Raw genomic sequence first — 17,699 nt, forward strand, 5'->3', positions numbered from 1 at the left:
GTAATGATGGATTTCCGAAAATGCTAATATTTTAAAAATTAAAAAATATGCACAATGATACTTCCTCAGGATTTATGCAAAATTTTCAGGTTGTTACATATTCCAATGTTTCTTCCTTCTTCTTTCTTTCCATCTTCAACTTTATATTTTAAACTTAATAACAGGATGCACTTGAAGCTGCCAATTTTAAGGAGTACAGCCCACGGACCCGGGATTCGTTGTCCTGTTGGAATCCAGATTCTCTAGGTTTTAACCTCATAGAAAATGTTCTATGCCATATATGTAAAAGTGAAAATCCTGGTGCTGTTTTGGTATTTATGACTGGGTGGGATGACATAAATGCTCTGAAGGATCAGCTTCAAGCCAATCCTCTTTTAGGAGATCCAAGCAGAGTTTTATTACTTCCATGTCATGGTTCAATGGCCAGCACAGAGCAGGTAATATCGTTGTCTAGTCATTGATATACTTTATAATTTGTGACTATCATAATCATCATTTTCACTGTGACTTATTCCAACTAATTGTGTCCCACACATGAATCTTGTTCCTCCATGTAATCTGTTTTAGTTCCAAAAATTCGTCATCCATCCTTAAAAAGAAGTAACGAGTGTATACATTTAGTAATTCGTTTTATTGTTGAACATGCAGTTATGCGTTATAGATTATTTCTCTTCACCGTCTAGACTTGGGTTCTGATCTAATGCTTGAATTTCTTTGTTATATTCCTGATAAATTTATTTTGATTTGCGTGCAGAGGTTAATATTCGATAACCCTGCAGATGGTGTGCGGAAAATAGTGCTTGCTACCAACATGGCAGAGACAAGTATTACCATTAATGATGTGGTTTTTGTAGTTGATTGTGGTAAGGCAAAAGAGACATCATATGATGCATTAAATAACACGCCTTGTTTGCTTCCTTCATGGATCTCAAAGGCTGCTGCTCGACAGGTAAGGTTATGTTCTGTTTTAAATGACTGGTCTTTTAATAGGTGATCTAGTAGTAACTGGGAATCCCAAAAATTTGATTAATCTGTGAAACTTTCTCAATAGTTATCCGAAATATGAGCCTTCATTGATGATTATTTATATTTATATTTGAATGAAATTACTTTGTAGTCAGTTAAAGAAATTGTGCTCTGCATTCCATGGGTGCTTTTTCTGTCTTATTTGCTAGTTGGAATTTTAACTAATTTCCACTGTTTTAGTTAGTTGTAACTATCCATATTTTATAGGTGGAGCTAAAATGGAAGTTAAACAGATCAAACTGTTGATACCTACTTTAAGAAAATAGTACTAGACAGCACATCTTTTGTTTTTTGTATTTTCTATAACCTTTAATTTAAATGTTAATGACTCATTTATTCATGCAATGCTTTTGTTTGCCATTTTGGAGATTAAAATTATTGCGGGAAAACTTTTTAAATTATGAATAACCCTATATCATTAGTTAATTTCTGCGCCAATGCATCCCAATGCTTATGGATAGTCTTCCTTAAACTTCCATTAAACTTGACTAGAAGGTGGCCTGTGCAAACGCATGTATCTAAAGGGCTTATTTGTAATTTAAAATATTAAATAATGGGTGGTTTTGAAGATTACATAGTGTTGATAGGCATTTTTGATTATTTGTCTCAAGGATTTCAACTGGGATGTACGGACACCAATAGGGTCGTATCCTGAGTCATTGGCATGGGGATGTATCAGCTCTACTGTCAGCATCATCGCAATGGTAGGCTCCATGGGCGATGCCCTGCATAACGAAGTCTTCACGGCATAACCCATGCGCCGCTGGTGCTTAGAAAACAAGTCAAATGCAGGAATAAGGGGGAAGATTCTAAGGTTAAGGAATGGGAAAATCTTCGATGAGAAGGATCAATCATTCCAGGAGATTATTAACCAACCAATTACTCCAAAAGACCGATCTGTTGGAGAAGGGGAGAACAATGAATATAAGAGGATCACGGGGCTTGACTGGGGTATGATACACCCGAGAGTGGAGGAAAATATACACTCAACACTCCCCCTCACCCATAAGGGTGGAAAGATTTGAAACCGTGACCTATATGAACCTAGCGCTTTGATACCATATTAACCAACCAATTACTCCAAATGACCGATCTGTTGGAGAAGGGGAGAACAATGAATATAAGAGGATCACGGGGCTTGACTGGGATATGATACACCCGAGAGTGGAGGAAAATATACACTCAACAGAGATCATCCTTTGTGTGTTGGTTGTTTTTACTTTCTATTAGTGTAGACAAAATAGGGAGTTTAGAGGTTCTTTGTAGGAGGTTTGGTGGGACCTTTTTTGTGATAAGAGAGATTAGTTTTTCTGTTTTACTCCTTTGAGAGGACACCTTGTCCTCCTTAGATCACCAAACGACACAATGATATACACACTGAAAGGAAAGTAAAAAAACCAGCTAAGCATTCTTGACCAAATGCTTTTCTAGTATAATTGTCTTTTCATCTTGTTTCTTCTATATACTTACCATTCAAGTCTCCTACTATAATGTGTTTATTTGTTTTTTCATAATATAAAATAAGGAATCTGTGATATGTAAAGTGTTCCTTTACCTATTTGTTTGACTCATCTTGATATTTATCACATGAATTAGTGATTTTTTTTTGTGTGATTTTTATATAGAGAAGAGGAAGAGCTGGCCGCGTTCAACCTGGAGAGTGTTACCATCTTTATCCCAAATGTGTTTATGATGCATTTGAGGATAACCAATTGCCAGAACTTTTAAGGACACCTTTACAATCTCTTTGTTTGCAAATTAAAAGTTTAAAGCTTGGAAGCATTTCAGAGTTCCTTTCAAGAGCATTACAGTCGCCAGAACTATTATCTGTAAGCCTAAAATGTTACTTTGGTTCTTTTTCTCCCAAAACATTATCCTCAAACTACTCTAGTGATATTACGACATTTTCGTGATTTGTGTATCCAAATTAGATAATATAATTTTCCTGTTACTTACGCTTCTATTTGGTACTTTTCTTCATAAATATTATATCTTTGCATCTTCCCTTTTTATAACAGTTTTTTGTCATCTTGCAGGTTCAAAATGCTATTGAATACTTAAAAATAATTGGAGCTTTGGATGAAAAGGAGAACCTAACTGTTCTTGGTATCGAATTCATTGTCCTATTTATAGTTAGATGCTTCATTTACTTGCATAATATTAAAATTGTTTATGGTAGGGCAATTATATTACCACTTGTCCACTCCATTTTAATATAACTATACACGACTTCAAATACCATCTGTTTTGTGTGGTAAATCAAAATTGACTCCATGTATGAATAAAATCAAGTGGTAATAAGTCCTATAGGATCAATGGGTTCATTGTCAAACCCTCCATGACTCATTTTATAACAATTTTTTGGCTAAGATAGGGATCAAATGGTATAATTCATTTGTTGGTGGTTTGGGGGATTAGAAGCATGACATAGCTTTCCAATTGGCTATTTTTGCATTAATTGCTACTTCATTATATTGGAAATATTCTAGTTATTTCAGGCCTAGTAGGTTTTAGTAATAGTTTTTTATTTTTCTATTTCTTATGTGTAAGGACATTTTTGTCTATTCACTCTTTAATTAATATAAATACTTGCCAAGCTCTCTGAAAGAGACTAGAAAATCCTTCTCAGTTTTTCTTGGTATTAGAGCCTTGAAGATCCATCGACCCCCCTTTTGGGTTCCTCTCTCTAGTTCGTGGGATCTTGAAGTCTTTTTTAGACCTTTTCTCTTCTTCTTTCTCCCTCCATCTAGATTTTTAAGACCTAATAACCTAGCAGGAACTTCGTTTGGTCTCCCCTTTGGGGCTTTTTTTTTCTTTTCTTCTTTTTCTCATTTTTCCTCAATCGCATGTTGTGATACGGATTCTATCAAATTTTAACATGCTGCGGAAACATCTTTTGCACTGTGCTTCTACCCTATGATAGGGTTTCTATCTTTCCTAGGTTGATCGAGTTGATTTTTACCTGGATTAGGGTTTGTACATGCTGTTTGCGATAATTTTCTGTAGGCTGGGGACACTTGCGACAATAGTAGCAGCTGTGTAAAGAGTTGCAACAACATAGCCGTTGTTTGAAGACTTATGATAGCAATAGTAGACTGCTTGAAGCAGTGCGACAACAGCATCAGGCTGCTAGGTGATTCGCAATAGCAATTGTGGGCTGTTTGAAGTCTTGCGACTGTAGTAGCAGGTTGTTGAGAGTGTTACGACAGTAGTAGGGCTATTTTTTTGAAGAGTTTAACAGTCTGTTGGACTTTGTGGAGAATCACGACAGCAGTAGAACTGCCTGTGAAAGGTTGCGATAGTTTGTTAGACCTTGTGAAGGAGTGCGACTGCAGTTTGGACCTTGTAGAGAATCAAGACAGAAGTATTACTGCTTGTGAAGGGTTGCGATGGTCTATTGGACCCTGTGGAGGAGTACAACACTAGTAGGGTTGTTTACCTGTTATCTGGGCTGCTTCTAACTATTGTGTGGGTTGCCAACAGCAGTAGGACTGTTGTCTGTGTGTTGGGATAACTTTGTTGGACCTCCTGGAGATTTGCGACAGAGTAGGATTGTTGTTTGGACTACTTAGAAACCTGCAATAGTGCTGTTGCCCCCCCTTTTTTCTATTTGTAACTTCTTCCACTGTGGGTTGATACTAGGGGTAGATCTCCCTTCAAACCAAAGTTTAAAGTTTCTTCTTTCCTAGCGAACCATGATGATAAATCCAGAGTCTAAGGATTCTAATATGACTCTTGGGGCAAATTTTTTTGGCGCAGTGTATCACCACTGCCCTATTAGATGGTCGAAAATTTCAATCCTGGTCTCGGTCTGTGCGTCTTTATTTGGGTAGTAGAGGGAAAATCGGATGGCTTTTGAGAATCAGTATTAAACTAACTCTCATTGATCCCAAATTTGAACAATGGGAAATCGTCAATTGTATTATTCTTGGGTGGTTATTTAATTCCATAGAGCAACACATCTACACCATGTTTATGTATCATGAGTATGTTTCATCCTTGTAGTCAGCACTTACTCAAACTTATGCGCATGCCAGGAATGACTCAAGGATTTATGAGCTTTATAAAGACATAGCCTAGGCTACCCAAGGGACTCATAATGTAGCTGATTACTATGGTTTTCTTTAGTTTCGGTGAGAGGAACTCTCTCATTATCAGTTTATGAAGAGTTGTTTGCAGAGGCAGTTGGGTATTTGGTTAAGAGGATTTCTCGACATCAGATATATCAGTTTCTTATGGTTTTACATCTTGAGTTTGAGGCACTTCGGGCTTACATTCTTAACTCACCCTTTGCCCTATCTGCTCGAGACATTTGTGACCATTGATAGTGATGAGTGCCTTCGCCGTGTTGTCCCTTCTCAGGCCCCTTGTTATTCTCTCTTTTCCGGCTACAAATCAGATGACTCTAGTAGCAAATTCGCGTTATTTGGATTCTCGTCTTTAGGAAGTCGTGGTTAAGGAGGCCGTGGTTGTGGTAAAGGAAATGGCCTTACTTGCAGCCATTGTGGAAAGATTGGCCATGAAAAGACTCTCTGTTTTTAGCCTATCCTCATGTGTTGAGATATTCTTCCACTTCATCTTTAGGGCATTTTGTTCCTTGTGCTGCTATTGTGGAGTCATGTCCAGTGCCTCCTATTGATCCCTCTGCTTCTCTTGGCACTATTAATCTACAACAACTCCAGACCCAAATTGTCACTATTATACGAGATCAGATCCAGGCTCATACTCACTCATCTTCCACTATGGTCTCGTTTACCACACCTCCGGGTACATCTACTGCATTTCATGTCTCTCATTCTGACTCTGCTTTGTTGACTTGGGTGAGTGATTCTGGTGCATTTATTCATATGACTGGTGAGTTTAGCCGTTTCACTTCCATTGTACCTACTATGCAAGAAAGAGGAAGCACTGTACTAGTTTGGACCTCAACTTATTGCTGTTTCGGTTTCTGTGCTTCCTATTTCTTGGAGCCATACGTTTTCCTCTTAGACTTCAGATTTATGGCATGCTCGCTTAGGACATGCTAATTGTTAGTACTTATATTTTTTATTTTCTTCTTTAATAACTTCTTGTAGTGGACATAAGTTTCAATGCTCTATCTGAGCTTTCTAAACGAACATGTAGTTCTTATATTCCTCACATGCATCGATTTAATACAATATTTGATTTAGTTCATTCTGATGTGTGGGGACCCTCCCCTTTTACTATTTTTAATGGTCATAAATATTATATTACATTTACTGATGACTACTCTTGGTGTACTTGGGTTTATTTGATGCGTTCTCATTCTAAGGTGTTCCTTATTTTTGTTAATTTTTTGAAAATGATTCAGACCTAATACAACGTCATTGTTAAATCTCTTAGGTCTGATAATGGAGGGGAGTGTATTTCTGATAGGATTCGATCTCACCTTTATGAGCAAGGTATGCTTCACCAGTTGACTTGTCCATACACCCCTGAGCAGAACGGGGTGGTAGAACGTACTAATCACCACCTTATGAATATTGTACGTTGTCTTTTTCGAGGGATGCATGTTCCCAAGTTATATTAGAATATAACTTGTCCTCACTAAGGCTTTTCTTCTTAATTGCATTCCGAGTTGCACTTTAGGGGGACAAATACCTTTTTAAGTTCTTCGACCTGATAGTACTCTCTTCTCCATTACACCTAGTCTTTCGGTGTACTTCTTTTGTTTAGGATAGAATTCCTCATCGCACGAAATTAGATGACAAAGTCATTCATTGTGTTTTTTTTTGGGTTATTCTTCTATGTCAAAGGCATATCGCTATTACTTTTTTGGGTTATTCTTCTATGTCAAAGGCAAATTCCTTTTCCCATTGTGTAATTCATTTTTTGGATGTCACTTTTTTTTGAAAATGTACCTTTTTTTCGCGTTACATTTTCTTTATAGGACTCTTCTCCTTCATTGGATCCTTCTTCATCTTTTGAGGAGTCCTCTTCTACAATGTTAACCTTTCTGTTTTTTCTCCATCTTCATCTGTTTTGCACAATTCTTTTCCTTTGCAGGATCCATGTTCAACTTTGCCGGATCCATCTTCATCTTTGCCGCCTCTGAAGGTTTACTCTCGTCACCCATGCCTCTCTCCAACCTTGCCAACTTCCTCATTGGATTCGGGTATAACCCCCTTCTACACTTCCTATTCCATCTAATTTTGACTCTCACTTACCAATTGCACTTCGCAAGGGTAAAGCGGGGGTGTGTGACTGATCATTTTATTGCCCAGTTTGTTTCTTATTAGGAATACTCTTCTTATCAAGCTTACCTTGCTGCTATTGATTTTATTTGAGTTCGTCGGTTTGTATTAGAGGCTTTGTGAGATCTAAGTGGATTGGAACCATGACTGTTGAGATGGATGCTTTGCAGAAGAATCACACTTGTGAGATTGTTCCTCTTCCTACTGGAAAGCGGATTGCTGGTTGTAAATGGGTGTTTACTGTCAAATATCTTGCGGATGGCTCCGTAGACTCCAGGCAAGGATTTTGGTGTTACATTTGCTCCGGTAGCTAAAATTTCTACTGTCCACCTCTTTATCTCTTTAGTTGCATATCATTCATGGTCTCTTCACTAATTTGATGTGAATAATGCCTTTTTGAATGGTGATCTGACTGAGGTTATATATAAGGGCCCCCCCTCTCGGGTTGTCTTCAGGGCTAGTATTTTGGGAAAGTGTGTCGTTTTCTCAAATCTTTGTATAGTCTGAAGCAGTATCCTTGAGCCTGGTTTCAACGATTTTCTAAGGCCATTTTATTTATAGAGTTTTCTAAATGCCACTCAGATCATACTTGCTTTGTTCGTCGAGGAGTGGATGGTCGTTGCACCATTGTTTTGATTTATGTGGATGATATTATAATGATTAGAGATGATGTACAATGGATTGACAATGCTAAGATGCTTTTGAGTCGTGCTTTTGAGGTTAAGGACTTGGGTCCACTCAAATACTTCTTGGGGATAGAATTGGCCCGCTCTTGCCGTGGTATTTCGCTATCGTAGTGCCAATACACATTGGATCTTCTTCAGGGCATTGTTATGCTTGGTTTTCGCCCTACTTCTCCTATGGATCATAATCATCGTCTTCATGTAGAAGCTAGTGATCTATTAACTGACCCTTTTTATCGGAGACTCGTAGGCCATCTGATTTGTCTGATTAATACGAGATCGGATTTGACCTTTGCGGTTAGTGTGATCAGTCAGTTATGTATGTCCCGTGCACCTCTCATCTTGATGATGTTTATTATATCTTTCGTTAGTTGAAGTTTTGTCCTGGGCTTGGACTTTTCTACTCTTCTATTGCCCAATCACATTTGTCTTGCTTTACTGGTGCTGATTACGTTATTTCTCTTATAAATAGGAGATCTACCTCTAGTTTCTTTACTTGTGAGTTTATTTGGCTTAGATCTTTGTTGGTGGAGCTAGGTCTTCTAGTCTCTGGACCGTCAACTCTGTTTTGTGATAAGAAGTTTGCTACCATGCTTGCTTTTGATTCAGTTCTTCACAAAAGAACTATGCATATAGAGGTTGATGTTCACTTTCTCAAGGAGAAAGTTCAATCTGGTGATCTTCAGACAGTCTTTGTACCTTCTTCAGAACAGCTTGTCGATATGCTTACTAGTCTGTTGGTCCTTCTATCATTATTTCTCATTTTGTTAAGCTAGGTTTAGTTGATATATTTGCCCCAGCTTGAGAGGGAGTATTGGAAATAATCTAGTTATTTCAGGCCTAGTTGTTTTTAGTAATAGTTTTGTATTTTTCTTATGTGCAAGTACATTTTTGTCTATTCACTCTTTTATTAATATGAATACTTGCCAAGCTCTCTGAAAGAGACTAGATAATTCTTCTCATTAATCTTATTGATTGTACCTGTTGTATTTGCTTCTATTGATGGTTGGTTAACTAGCAAAAATGTTTTATCATCTGGTACATAATTATGAATTGGGTTAGTCTTTTTGGTAACAAAAATGTTGTATTTGTAACTCCCTAGGAATTTTAATTGTGCTTCTATTCATCACGGTAGAAATTGTGTTCAAACTTTCTCTGACCCTTTTTTATCAATAGAATACTGATGTATGTGAAGGAATGCGGTTTGTTCGATAAATTCCTACCCCTATATCTATCTCCGAGATGTATGGATTTTTTGAAACTCCATGGATATGTAGAAGAAAAAATGATATCCCCACTCGGACCAAGACATAACTTTTACCAAAAATGGAGATAATGCTCTTCCATTGTCAAGAATTTCGATTTTTTGGAAGCATCATGATCATCCAATAAGAAGGGTTTCAATTTCTTCAAATGAATGATTTGAACACCTATTAAAGCTCCTTTTTATTTTTTATCTTTTAAAGTTTTTAAGATGGGAAACCAAAACTAAAATACACAGTTGGTATAACGATCCAAAATTTAATGGATAATTTTGTGGTACCATTTAAAGTTGGTGAAAATTAGGAATACCTCCTTGTGTTTTCAAATTACCTACCCTTGATTTCAGTGTTTCATGAGAGACCAACATAAAATTACCATAATTCCCTCATTTTCAACATTTTGAAAAAAATCTTTGATTTTCTTTTTCCTAAGCTTCAATTATTTGTGGATGAAGGTGCCTTCCAAGGTGTTGGCGTTCATTTGCGCTGCAACTTTGGGAAGGTTAGGTACTTTGGATCAGATCATTATGAGAGGTCTCCAAGCGCCCAACTTTTGTTGCATGTGGATGGGAGACGAAGAATTGGTAGACTTGTTCATTTCCCAATAGATTTGGATTCACTTTCTTTTTTTGTTCGGCTAGGCGGGCTGTTTTTCACGCTCTGTGCGGTTTATATTCGAGTCTTGGTTGGTTGGGGTTTCTCCTTCTATATGGCCAAGCATACCCTTTGGACTTTTGCTAATGTAGGACGATGCAAACTTAACCTAAGATGTTTTTGAGATCAATAATAATTACCAAGACCAATACAATTCATAAATTCAAGAAAATCTTTTAGGCACAAAGGGTTTTATTGGTTATTATGGAGGTTTCCACAATCTCAATGGCTATATGTTAAAAAAGTTTAAGTGCAAAGTTTTGCAATTACGTATATGTTTTCTATGGTTAAAGAGTCGATATGTGATTATATTTGGTGGGGTTGGAAGGTAAGACGGTGGGTAGGGGTCCCTTGATGATGAAATTAGGGTTTAAAAAGGGGTTTGACCAAGAGAGTGGTCGCTGTAAATTTTTGGGCAGCAAGTTAAATTGAAAAAAAGTAAAAAGAAAAAGAAGAAGAAGAAAGAATAGAAAAGAAGATCAAGTAAAGGGAGAAGACGAAGATAAAATATTGTTACCTTGGAATCACATCACCAAGAAAAGTAATCCTACATTGGAATCACACCAAGAAGTGCCATGGCTTCGCACCACACATCGAATCTCTGGAAAACCCATAAGTTCTAGTCAATATCTCATTAATAATAATAATAATAATAATAATAATAATAATATTCTAGCATAATGTTTTTACAACCATTTATATAAGACTCAAAACCCTAATCTATCCAATTAATATAAAATAATCTAATGGCCATGAATAAAATTTAAATGTAAGAAAACAAAAAAGAAAATACCATCTATGTCCTAGTCCCATAACTTTATTTCCCTTGAATTTTTCAGGTTATGAAAACTCAGTAGAAAGACATGATAATATTATCAAATTGCCTCCAAACATCTATATTATGACCATGGAATAAGAAAAAATAAATTAAACCTAAATACTAACCCTTATCATTAAAGAAGACCCTCCTAATCATAAAACTAAATAAAACATAAAATCTAACTAATGACTCAATGGAAAAGGTCTATGATCTCTGATGTTCTCATCAATTACGCCTTTTGCCATTTTTTTTTTTTTTTTTTTCGTATCATTGGTATCCCACCCTTTGGGTGAGTCTATTCCCATGGTGACACGCCTTTCGCCATTTGTTGGGGACTTTGGAAGGAAAGAAATGGCTGCATTTTTTTTAAAGAAAAGGAGAACTTTTTGGAGATAATCATTCCCATTTGGCATTATTTTTTTTGGTGCAAGTTGTTTAATGTTTTTAAGGGAGTTTTTTTCTTTCAAAGATTTTTCTTGTAACATGTTAAAATGTCTACGGGTGGGTTGTGTTGAATGTTGCCAAATGGCATATGCGACCAACGAACAATGTGTGCTCTTCGGATATCGCATATGCCATTACATATTCAGAAAAAAAAAAAAAAAAAAGAGAAAAAGTATAGAAAGAAAATAAAAAAATGCTAAAAGATCCGGAAAAAATAAAATAAAATTTAGAAAAATACCTAGTAATTAAGCAATGCACAAATTCCATATTTTCATTCATATATTATAATTCATATACCAAAACATGCAAGTAAAAGACTAGAAATAGTCAATTATCAAAAAAACAATAAGTCAAATAGCCAAATAGTCATAAAATACATGAAATAGTCATAGATATGTCTAAGTAACTAACTCTAATAGTTAGTTTGATACTCTAGTCTACACACAAGCATCACAATCCAATGTGGGACATCTCTAGTAGGATTGTCATCGCTTCCATTCCCGTCGTCATTAGAGTTACATTGTCCTCAGTCTCCTCATTTTTAGATCTCATCAATTCTTCATCTCCTTGACCTTGTACTACTTCATCTTCATTGTCATTTTCTTTTTGTACCTCATCTCCGACTTTGTCTTCTAGTTGACTCGAGCGTTGACCAGTGCCTCTTCTTTTTTATCTTGAGCTTTCTCTTGCTCAACTTGGGCCCAAGTTTGATCCTCTACTTCGAACATAGGCTCGTCCTATGCATCTGTGCTCCACGGATGATCTATGCTAAGATCATCAATAGAGATGAGATCATAGAAACTGGTATTCTCTTTCCTCAACTTGAATCGCTCGTGCAATTTTTGGTTGTATTGCACGAACAACAAGTTATTCAACTTCTTTTGTTCTATTTTGTTTCTCTTGTTAGTGTGGATATGTTCAATGCAAAACAATTTATAAATATTAGATACTTATTTATATCATTGAAAGTATGAAACAAAATATTAATGTTTTACTTAGTTTAGTTCTTAGTTAGTTAGTTTTTACCATCGCAAAGGTGCTCTAATTGTGTTCAAAGGTGCTCCAATTGTGTTTGTAGCACGATACAAAACATTTTAGGCCAAGAATCCATATGGTCAACCTCTTCAAACATTGATCCTTTGTAACATGATCAACTCCATGTGTCGACTACCAATCAACTATAGTATACAATATAATTAGAATAGTGATAGTACGATGAAAAATAATTAAATAAGTTAAATTTACTAAAGTCTAAATCTAAATATTAAATTTGTTACTTGGAATTTTCTTTGTTCTATGCCTTGTGACCATATCTTTTTCAAAGATCCCTTCGGTATTCTTGTAATGATCCAATTGTGTCGATATTGCATCTTGTTATACCTGATTAGGGACCATTATTTTCAACATGTCACGATATCCAACCATATGCATCCAATCCGTCTCATCTTGATTGGCGGATTGGAAATATATGACTGGATTAAGGATGTAAGCAACCGAATATAATGGAGATTTCATTTGGCTGCCCCATCTCTTATAAATAATATCAATAACACTTTTATAATTTCTTTCACGATATTGGTGTACTTAAGCTTTTCAATAGCTTTTTCCATTGCATCATAAATGTAGCCCATAAGGGGCTTCTCATCACCATCTACTAATCGAATAACAGAAACTAATGGCATGACATTATTTAGGGCCTTTAAGACACCTATCCAAGAAGTTTGGGATAGGATAGTTTGGGCAACTAATTTTCCTCTGCTCTTTTTTGATCAAGGTTCATTGTTCCATTTGGCCGACACTGCAAAGGTTCTAAGTTTAGTCTTTTTTCCCATGTAAGCTTTGGAGTGTCAAGAAGGGTGTTGCAAATCGAATGATTGCATGCCTAATTAGGTTTCCACCTATATGTGCTCTCATTTGTTGTAGTAACAATGCATGCTTGTACATAAAAACAATAATCTTCCTGACTATAGCAATGGTGTTGATATGCAATTTACCCATGTCCTCCAAAATTAGGTCTATGCAATGTGCTGCACATGGTGACCAATACAAACGAGGAAGTTTATCCATTGAAAGGCGATTTGCAGTCACATATGCAGCTTTATTGTTTGTTACAACTTGGACTATGGGCTCAAGTTCTTTTAGAAGCTCTTCAAGATAGTGGTGGTGGAACCGATGGTCTACTATGCCCCGTCAACGTAGGAGGGGTATCGTAAGCAATGATATCATCATCGCATCCTCTCGGCCACCACCTTCCATATAAGTTTCTAGATTTATGGCCTGATCTTGTTTCTTTTTTGAAATCTTGTTCATATACTCCATTAGTTCCTTTCGGATTTTTGGAGTAACTTTTTCACATGCCCTAACATTTGATCCCGGCATGTGTACTAAATGTTGTTTGTGGCATGCAATGCCACCTTTACTATTGTACTCACACAACTTACATACTACTAAATTTTTTTCATTTGGACTACGGTAATGACCGTATTTCCAACCTGGATCATTAGATTTAGGCATTAGGGAAGAGTTGGCCGCCGAGGACAACATACTAATTTCTAAGTTTCTAAGTTTTAACAAGTAAAAATGTAAAATAAAAAACAACTACAATTAATAACTATTAAAGTAAAAACGTATATAAATTATAAATACCTCAACCTCAACTTGAGTAGTATTAGTATAAGAGAAGGAAGACGATGAATGATGATAGATTGATAGTTGAAGGTTGATTTGATTCTTAAGTCTTGTCTTGAGTGAGTTGAAGCCTTGAAGGTTGATAGAAATTAGAATTTAAAATGATAGATAAATTTGAGTGATTCTTGAATGCTTGATGCCTTGACCCTTGATCAATCTTGATTCTTGAGTTGAGTTCTTGACTTGAATTTTCTTGATTTTTGAAGTTGAAGGTTGAAGCTTAAAGTTGCACACTTGATTCTTGAACTTGAATGAATGATGAGATAACTTCACTTGAACTTGATTCTTGATTCTTGTCTTCAAGTCTTGAGGGAGTGAGTGATGATAGTAATGAGTAAGTGAGTTGAACTTGAGACTTGAGACTTGAGAGTGAATGATAGTGATTAGTGAGTGAGAGATTTATGAAGCAATGCAGAAAGAAAGAGATTTGGGCAGAAAGAAGGTGGTAGAGAGTAGAGAGTATGTTGTAGATGAAGTATGTGGGGTAAGAGGGGGCATTGATAGGAAAAGGGGTGGTTTAAAGCAAAAAACAAGAAAAAATTCTGGGTTCAACGGTCATATTTCTAACAGTTGGAAATTATGCCATCGCAAACTTTCCTGGGCAGCATATTCATTATATGCGAGGGTGGTATATGCAATTTTTTATTTGGATTTCGCACATGCGATCGCACAATCGCATATGTGATTGCATTTGACAACATTTGCTGTGTTGTAGGACGTCTTGTTAATCTTTGTTTTGTTTCGGGATGGTCACCTTGACCTCCCTTTGTCAATACAATTTTTTTACTTAAAAAAATCCACAATTTTCAACCTCTATGAATTTTTTCTTTCTTGAAGACCTATCGAACCTCTTCAAGCTAGTCTTTGAGCTATATGTTCAATCTATTGGGAGAAACCCTTGATTTTTCTTCCCAAAAAAATATCGTTTCCAACCTCCCCTAAAACCATATTTTGTTCTTTTGGTTTGATGGTTGAAGAAAACAAAATCTTTAGGTTCAAGACGGGTAAAAACAATTTACCTTAGAAGTTGAGGATGATGGATTTTTGGACGAAAATCAAGGGCTTTTACCAAAGGTTGAAGGCGAAGGGAATTTCAGTCATTTTACATCAATCTCTAATGGAACACTGAAGTCAAAGGGTATGCCAGTTTGAAAACAAGAGTGTATCTCTAAGTTCCATCAAAATCTGGAGGGGTTCTTCAAAATTACTGAAGTGGTGTGGTTACAACCTTTAACAATAACAATTTCTCGTATGGTGTGATTTTATAATGGTGTATAGTCATCTTAGAAGTTTGGGGTATAGTTGGTGTTTTAATATCACATCCTTTAAGGCAGTATCATTTATTTTATTCAGAAAAGAATGTACCTCATGTTATGTTACTCACTTGGCAGGACGTCACTTGTCAATGCTTCCAGTGGAACCAAAACTTGGGAAGATGCTTGTATTAGGGGCTATATTCAACTGCTTGGACCCTATATTAACTGTTGTTGCTGGTTTAAGTGTTAGGGATCCATTCTTAATGCCATATGACAAGAAGGATGTAAGTGAAATTCCATGTTAAACTTCTTAGTAGTAGTTACTTGTATTTCTGTCCTAAATCATCTATCTTTTTATTTCGATGCTTCTACGCCCATAAACTCTCAATAAATAATCATATTATGCTTTATTGTATACAATTAGCCAGTAGGTGGCATGTTGTCACGGTCATGCTCTTTGTGATGAAAAACCGTGCAGCAACCTGCTAGTAATCATAGAACAAAATAAAAAATGAAATAATAATAATAATTACGAACACAAAATCAACACCTGAAAGGTACAATGATTTGGGGCACATACAAGAACACTAATATGTACATGGACTGTTGGTACTTTGGCTGTCCCCAGGTGGGTTCCCTAAACCTATGATACATTCATGACACTGTAGTACTTTTACGCATTCATTTGCATGTGGCGGAAGACTTTCTAGGGGGGATGATATTGCATTAGAGTTGTTCCAAGCTTAAGTCACATTTTTCTCATGGTGCTGCTCATGCAGGTAATATCAGTCAATTTACATAATATTTTGTATAGGTAGCATTCATGAGTTGTTGGGCGATGTTTATTGTCCCTAGCGTGAAATTTAAAAAAAAAATAAAATGTAAAAGCAAGATTTATATTAGAAGATGGCGACACTGGTTGCCAACCCGATGTGACCCCACTGCTTTATCCAGAATTGGGACTGGCAATTTAGTGTAGATGAACACTAAACAGGAGTTAATGTTAGGATGTTTATAATAATGAAACCACTTGTGGTTGGGCCTTGTTTCATTGCTTTAAATAAATAACAGGTGAGATAAATCATTTATAAAGAGAAAGATGAAAGCTAGGAGTTTCTCATGTACACTGGCAAGGTAGGATGTACAGATGTGTGGCACATACCAAATGTCCAGACATTCATGCATCTTAGTAGTAGTCTAACATTTATATATAGTACAAAGACCAAAACTTCTTAGAATAGAACTCCCGTGACCCAAAACAGAGAGAAGGTGGCTTGTAGTTAGTAGGTGATGCAATTGTTTTGAGTGGTCTATATAACAAGCAGGTGACAGGTTGGTAACTAACAAGTGAGTTAGTCAAGCACGAAAATAGACTACATAGCTAGCGAGTTTACTTAGCTAGATATAAATTGTATAAGTTTATTGGAAAAAAAAAAGAAAAAGAAAAAGAAAAAGAAAAAGGTGGTATGATTTAGCCTATAGGTGATGCAATTGTTTGAGTAATTTATAGAACAAGTTGTTGAGAAAAATCATTTATAAAGAGAAAGATGGAAGCTAGGAGTTTCCCATGTACACAGACAAGCTAGGATGTACAGATTTGTAGCACATACCAAATTTTCCACACGTTCATGCATCTTAGCAGTAGTCTAACATTTAAATGTATTACAAAGATCAAAACTTCTTAGAATGGAACTCCTGTGACCCAAAACAGAGAAGGATGTTTTCAGTGGTTTATATAACAAGCAGGTGACAGGTTGGTAACTAACAAGTGGGTTTCTTCTCAAGCACGAAAATAGACTACATAGCTATGGAGTTGAGTTATGTAGATATAAGTTGAATGAGTTTATTGAAAAAAAAAAAAAACAGTAAAAAAGAAAAAGTTGGTATGATTTAGTCAATAGGTGATGCAATTATTTTGACTAATTTATGTAACAAGTTGGTGATAGGTATGTACTAAAAAGTAAGTTGCTCCTCCAGCATGGAAATTAGATTACATGCCTAGTAAACTGGGTTATGTAGAAATCACTTGGCTAAAAGAGATATAAAACTCTATATTACAAGGAGATATAAAAAAGGAAGAAAGTGGTATGATGTAGTCAATAGATGATGCATTTGTTTGAGTAGTTTATATATATATACCAAGTAGGTGATAGGTTGGTTACTAACAACTAGGTTGGTTCTCCAACAAGGAAATTAGATTGCACAGCTAATAAGCTGGGTCAGGTAGAAATCACTCTGCTAAAGGAGAGATAAACAATATAAATACAAGTTTGTTCTAACTTTGAAGTGAGAAATTAAGTTCTAAAAGAGCATACCTCCCCTTAAATCATGACTACCACCACCATCGCCAATTGAAGTAGAAATTGCATATCAACCAATTTTGTTGATGTTGGTATTGCCAGCAGTAAAACTCATTGGAGGTAGGCATAAATTTCAATAGCTACGGGAATAGTGTGGTTACTTCGAATTTGTGCTCGAACTTGCTCATATTTAGAGAAAAGACCAAATAACAACTTGTCCACCTTCCACTCTTCACGTCATTGTCATTTCTTCTCAATGTTTTAGTAAGCGATATATGAATATTCAGCTCCCCCACATAACAACTGTCTTAGAATAATACACTCCTAAAGTCTTCTCCTCTTCCTAAGAGA

At 36.0% G+C, this 17,699-nt stretch overlaps 1 protein-coding gene across 2 annotated transcripts in view; it reads left to right on the forward strand.

Annotated features, from left to right (window-relative positions):
• LOC147394260 (DExH-box ATP-dependent RNA helicase DExH3-like) overlaps positions 1–17,699 on the forward strand; it is a 58,090-nt gene that overhangs the window by 27,850 nt on the left and 12,541 nt on the right. For both annotated transcript variants that reach the window (XM_086453356.1, XM_086453355.1), the window contains exons 10-14: positions 165–437; positions 755–949; positions 2,652–2,855; positions 3,063–3,132; positions 15,184–15,332. In XM_086453356.1, the coding sequence (XP_086309482.1) occupies positions 165–437; positions 755–949; positions 2,652–2,855; positions 3,063–3,132; positions 15,184–15,332 (891 nt within the window). The remainder of the gene's footprint in view (positions 1–164; positions 438–754; positions 950–2,651; positions 2,856–3,062; positions 3,133–15,183; positions 15,333–17,699) is intronic.

The sequence above is a fragment of the Akebia trifoliata genome, chromosome 9 (genome assembly GCF_017979445.1).
Source record: "Akebia trifoliata isolate Shusen 1 chromosome 9, ASM1797944v1, whole genome shotgun sequence".
NCBI classification, from domain to species: Eukaryota; Viridiplantae; Streptophyta; class Magnoliopsida; order Ranunculales; family Lardizabalaceae; genus Akebia; species Akebia trifoliata.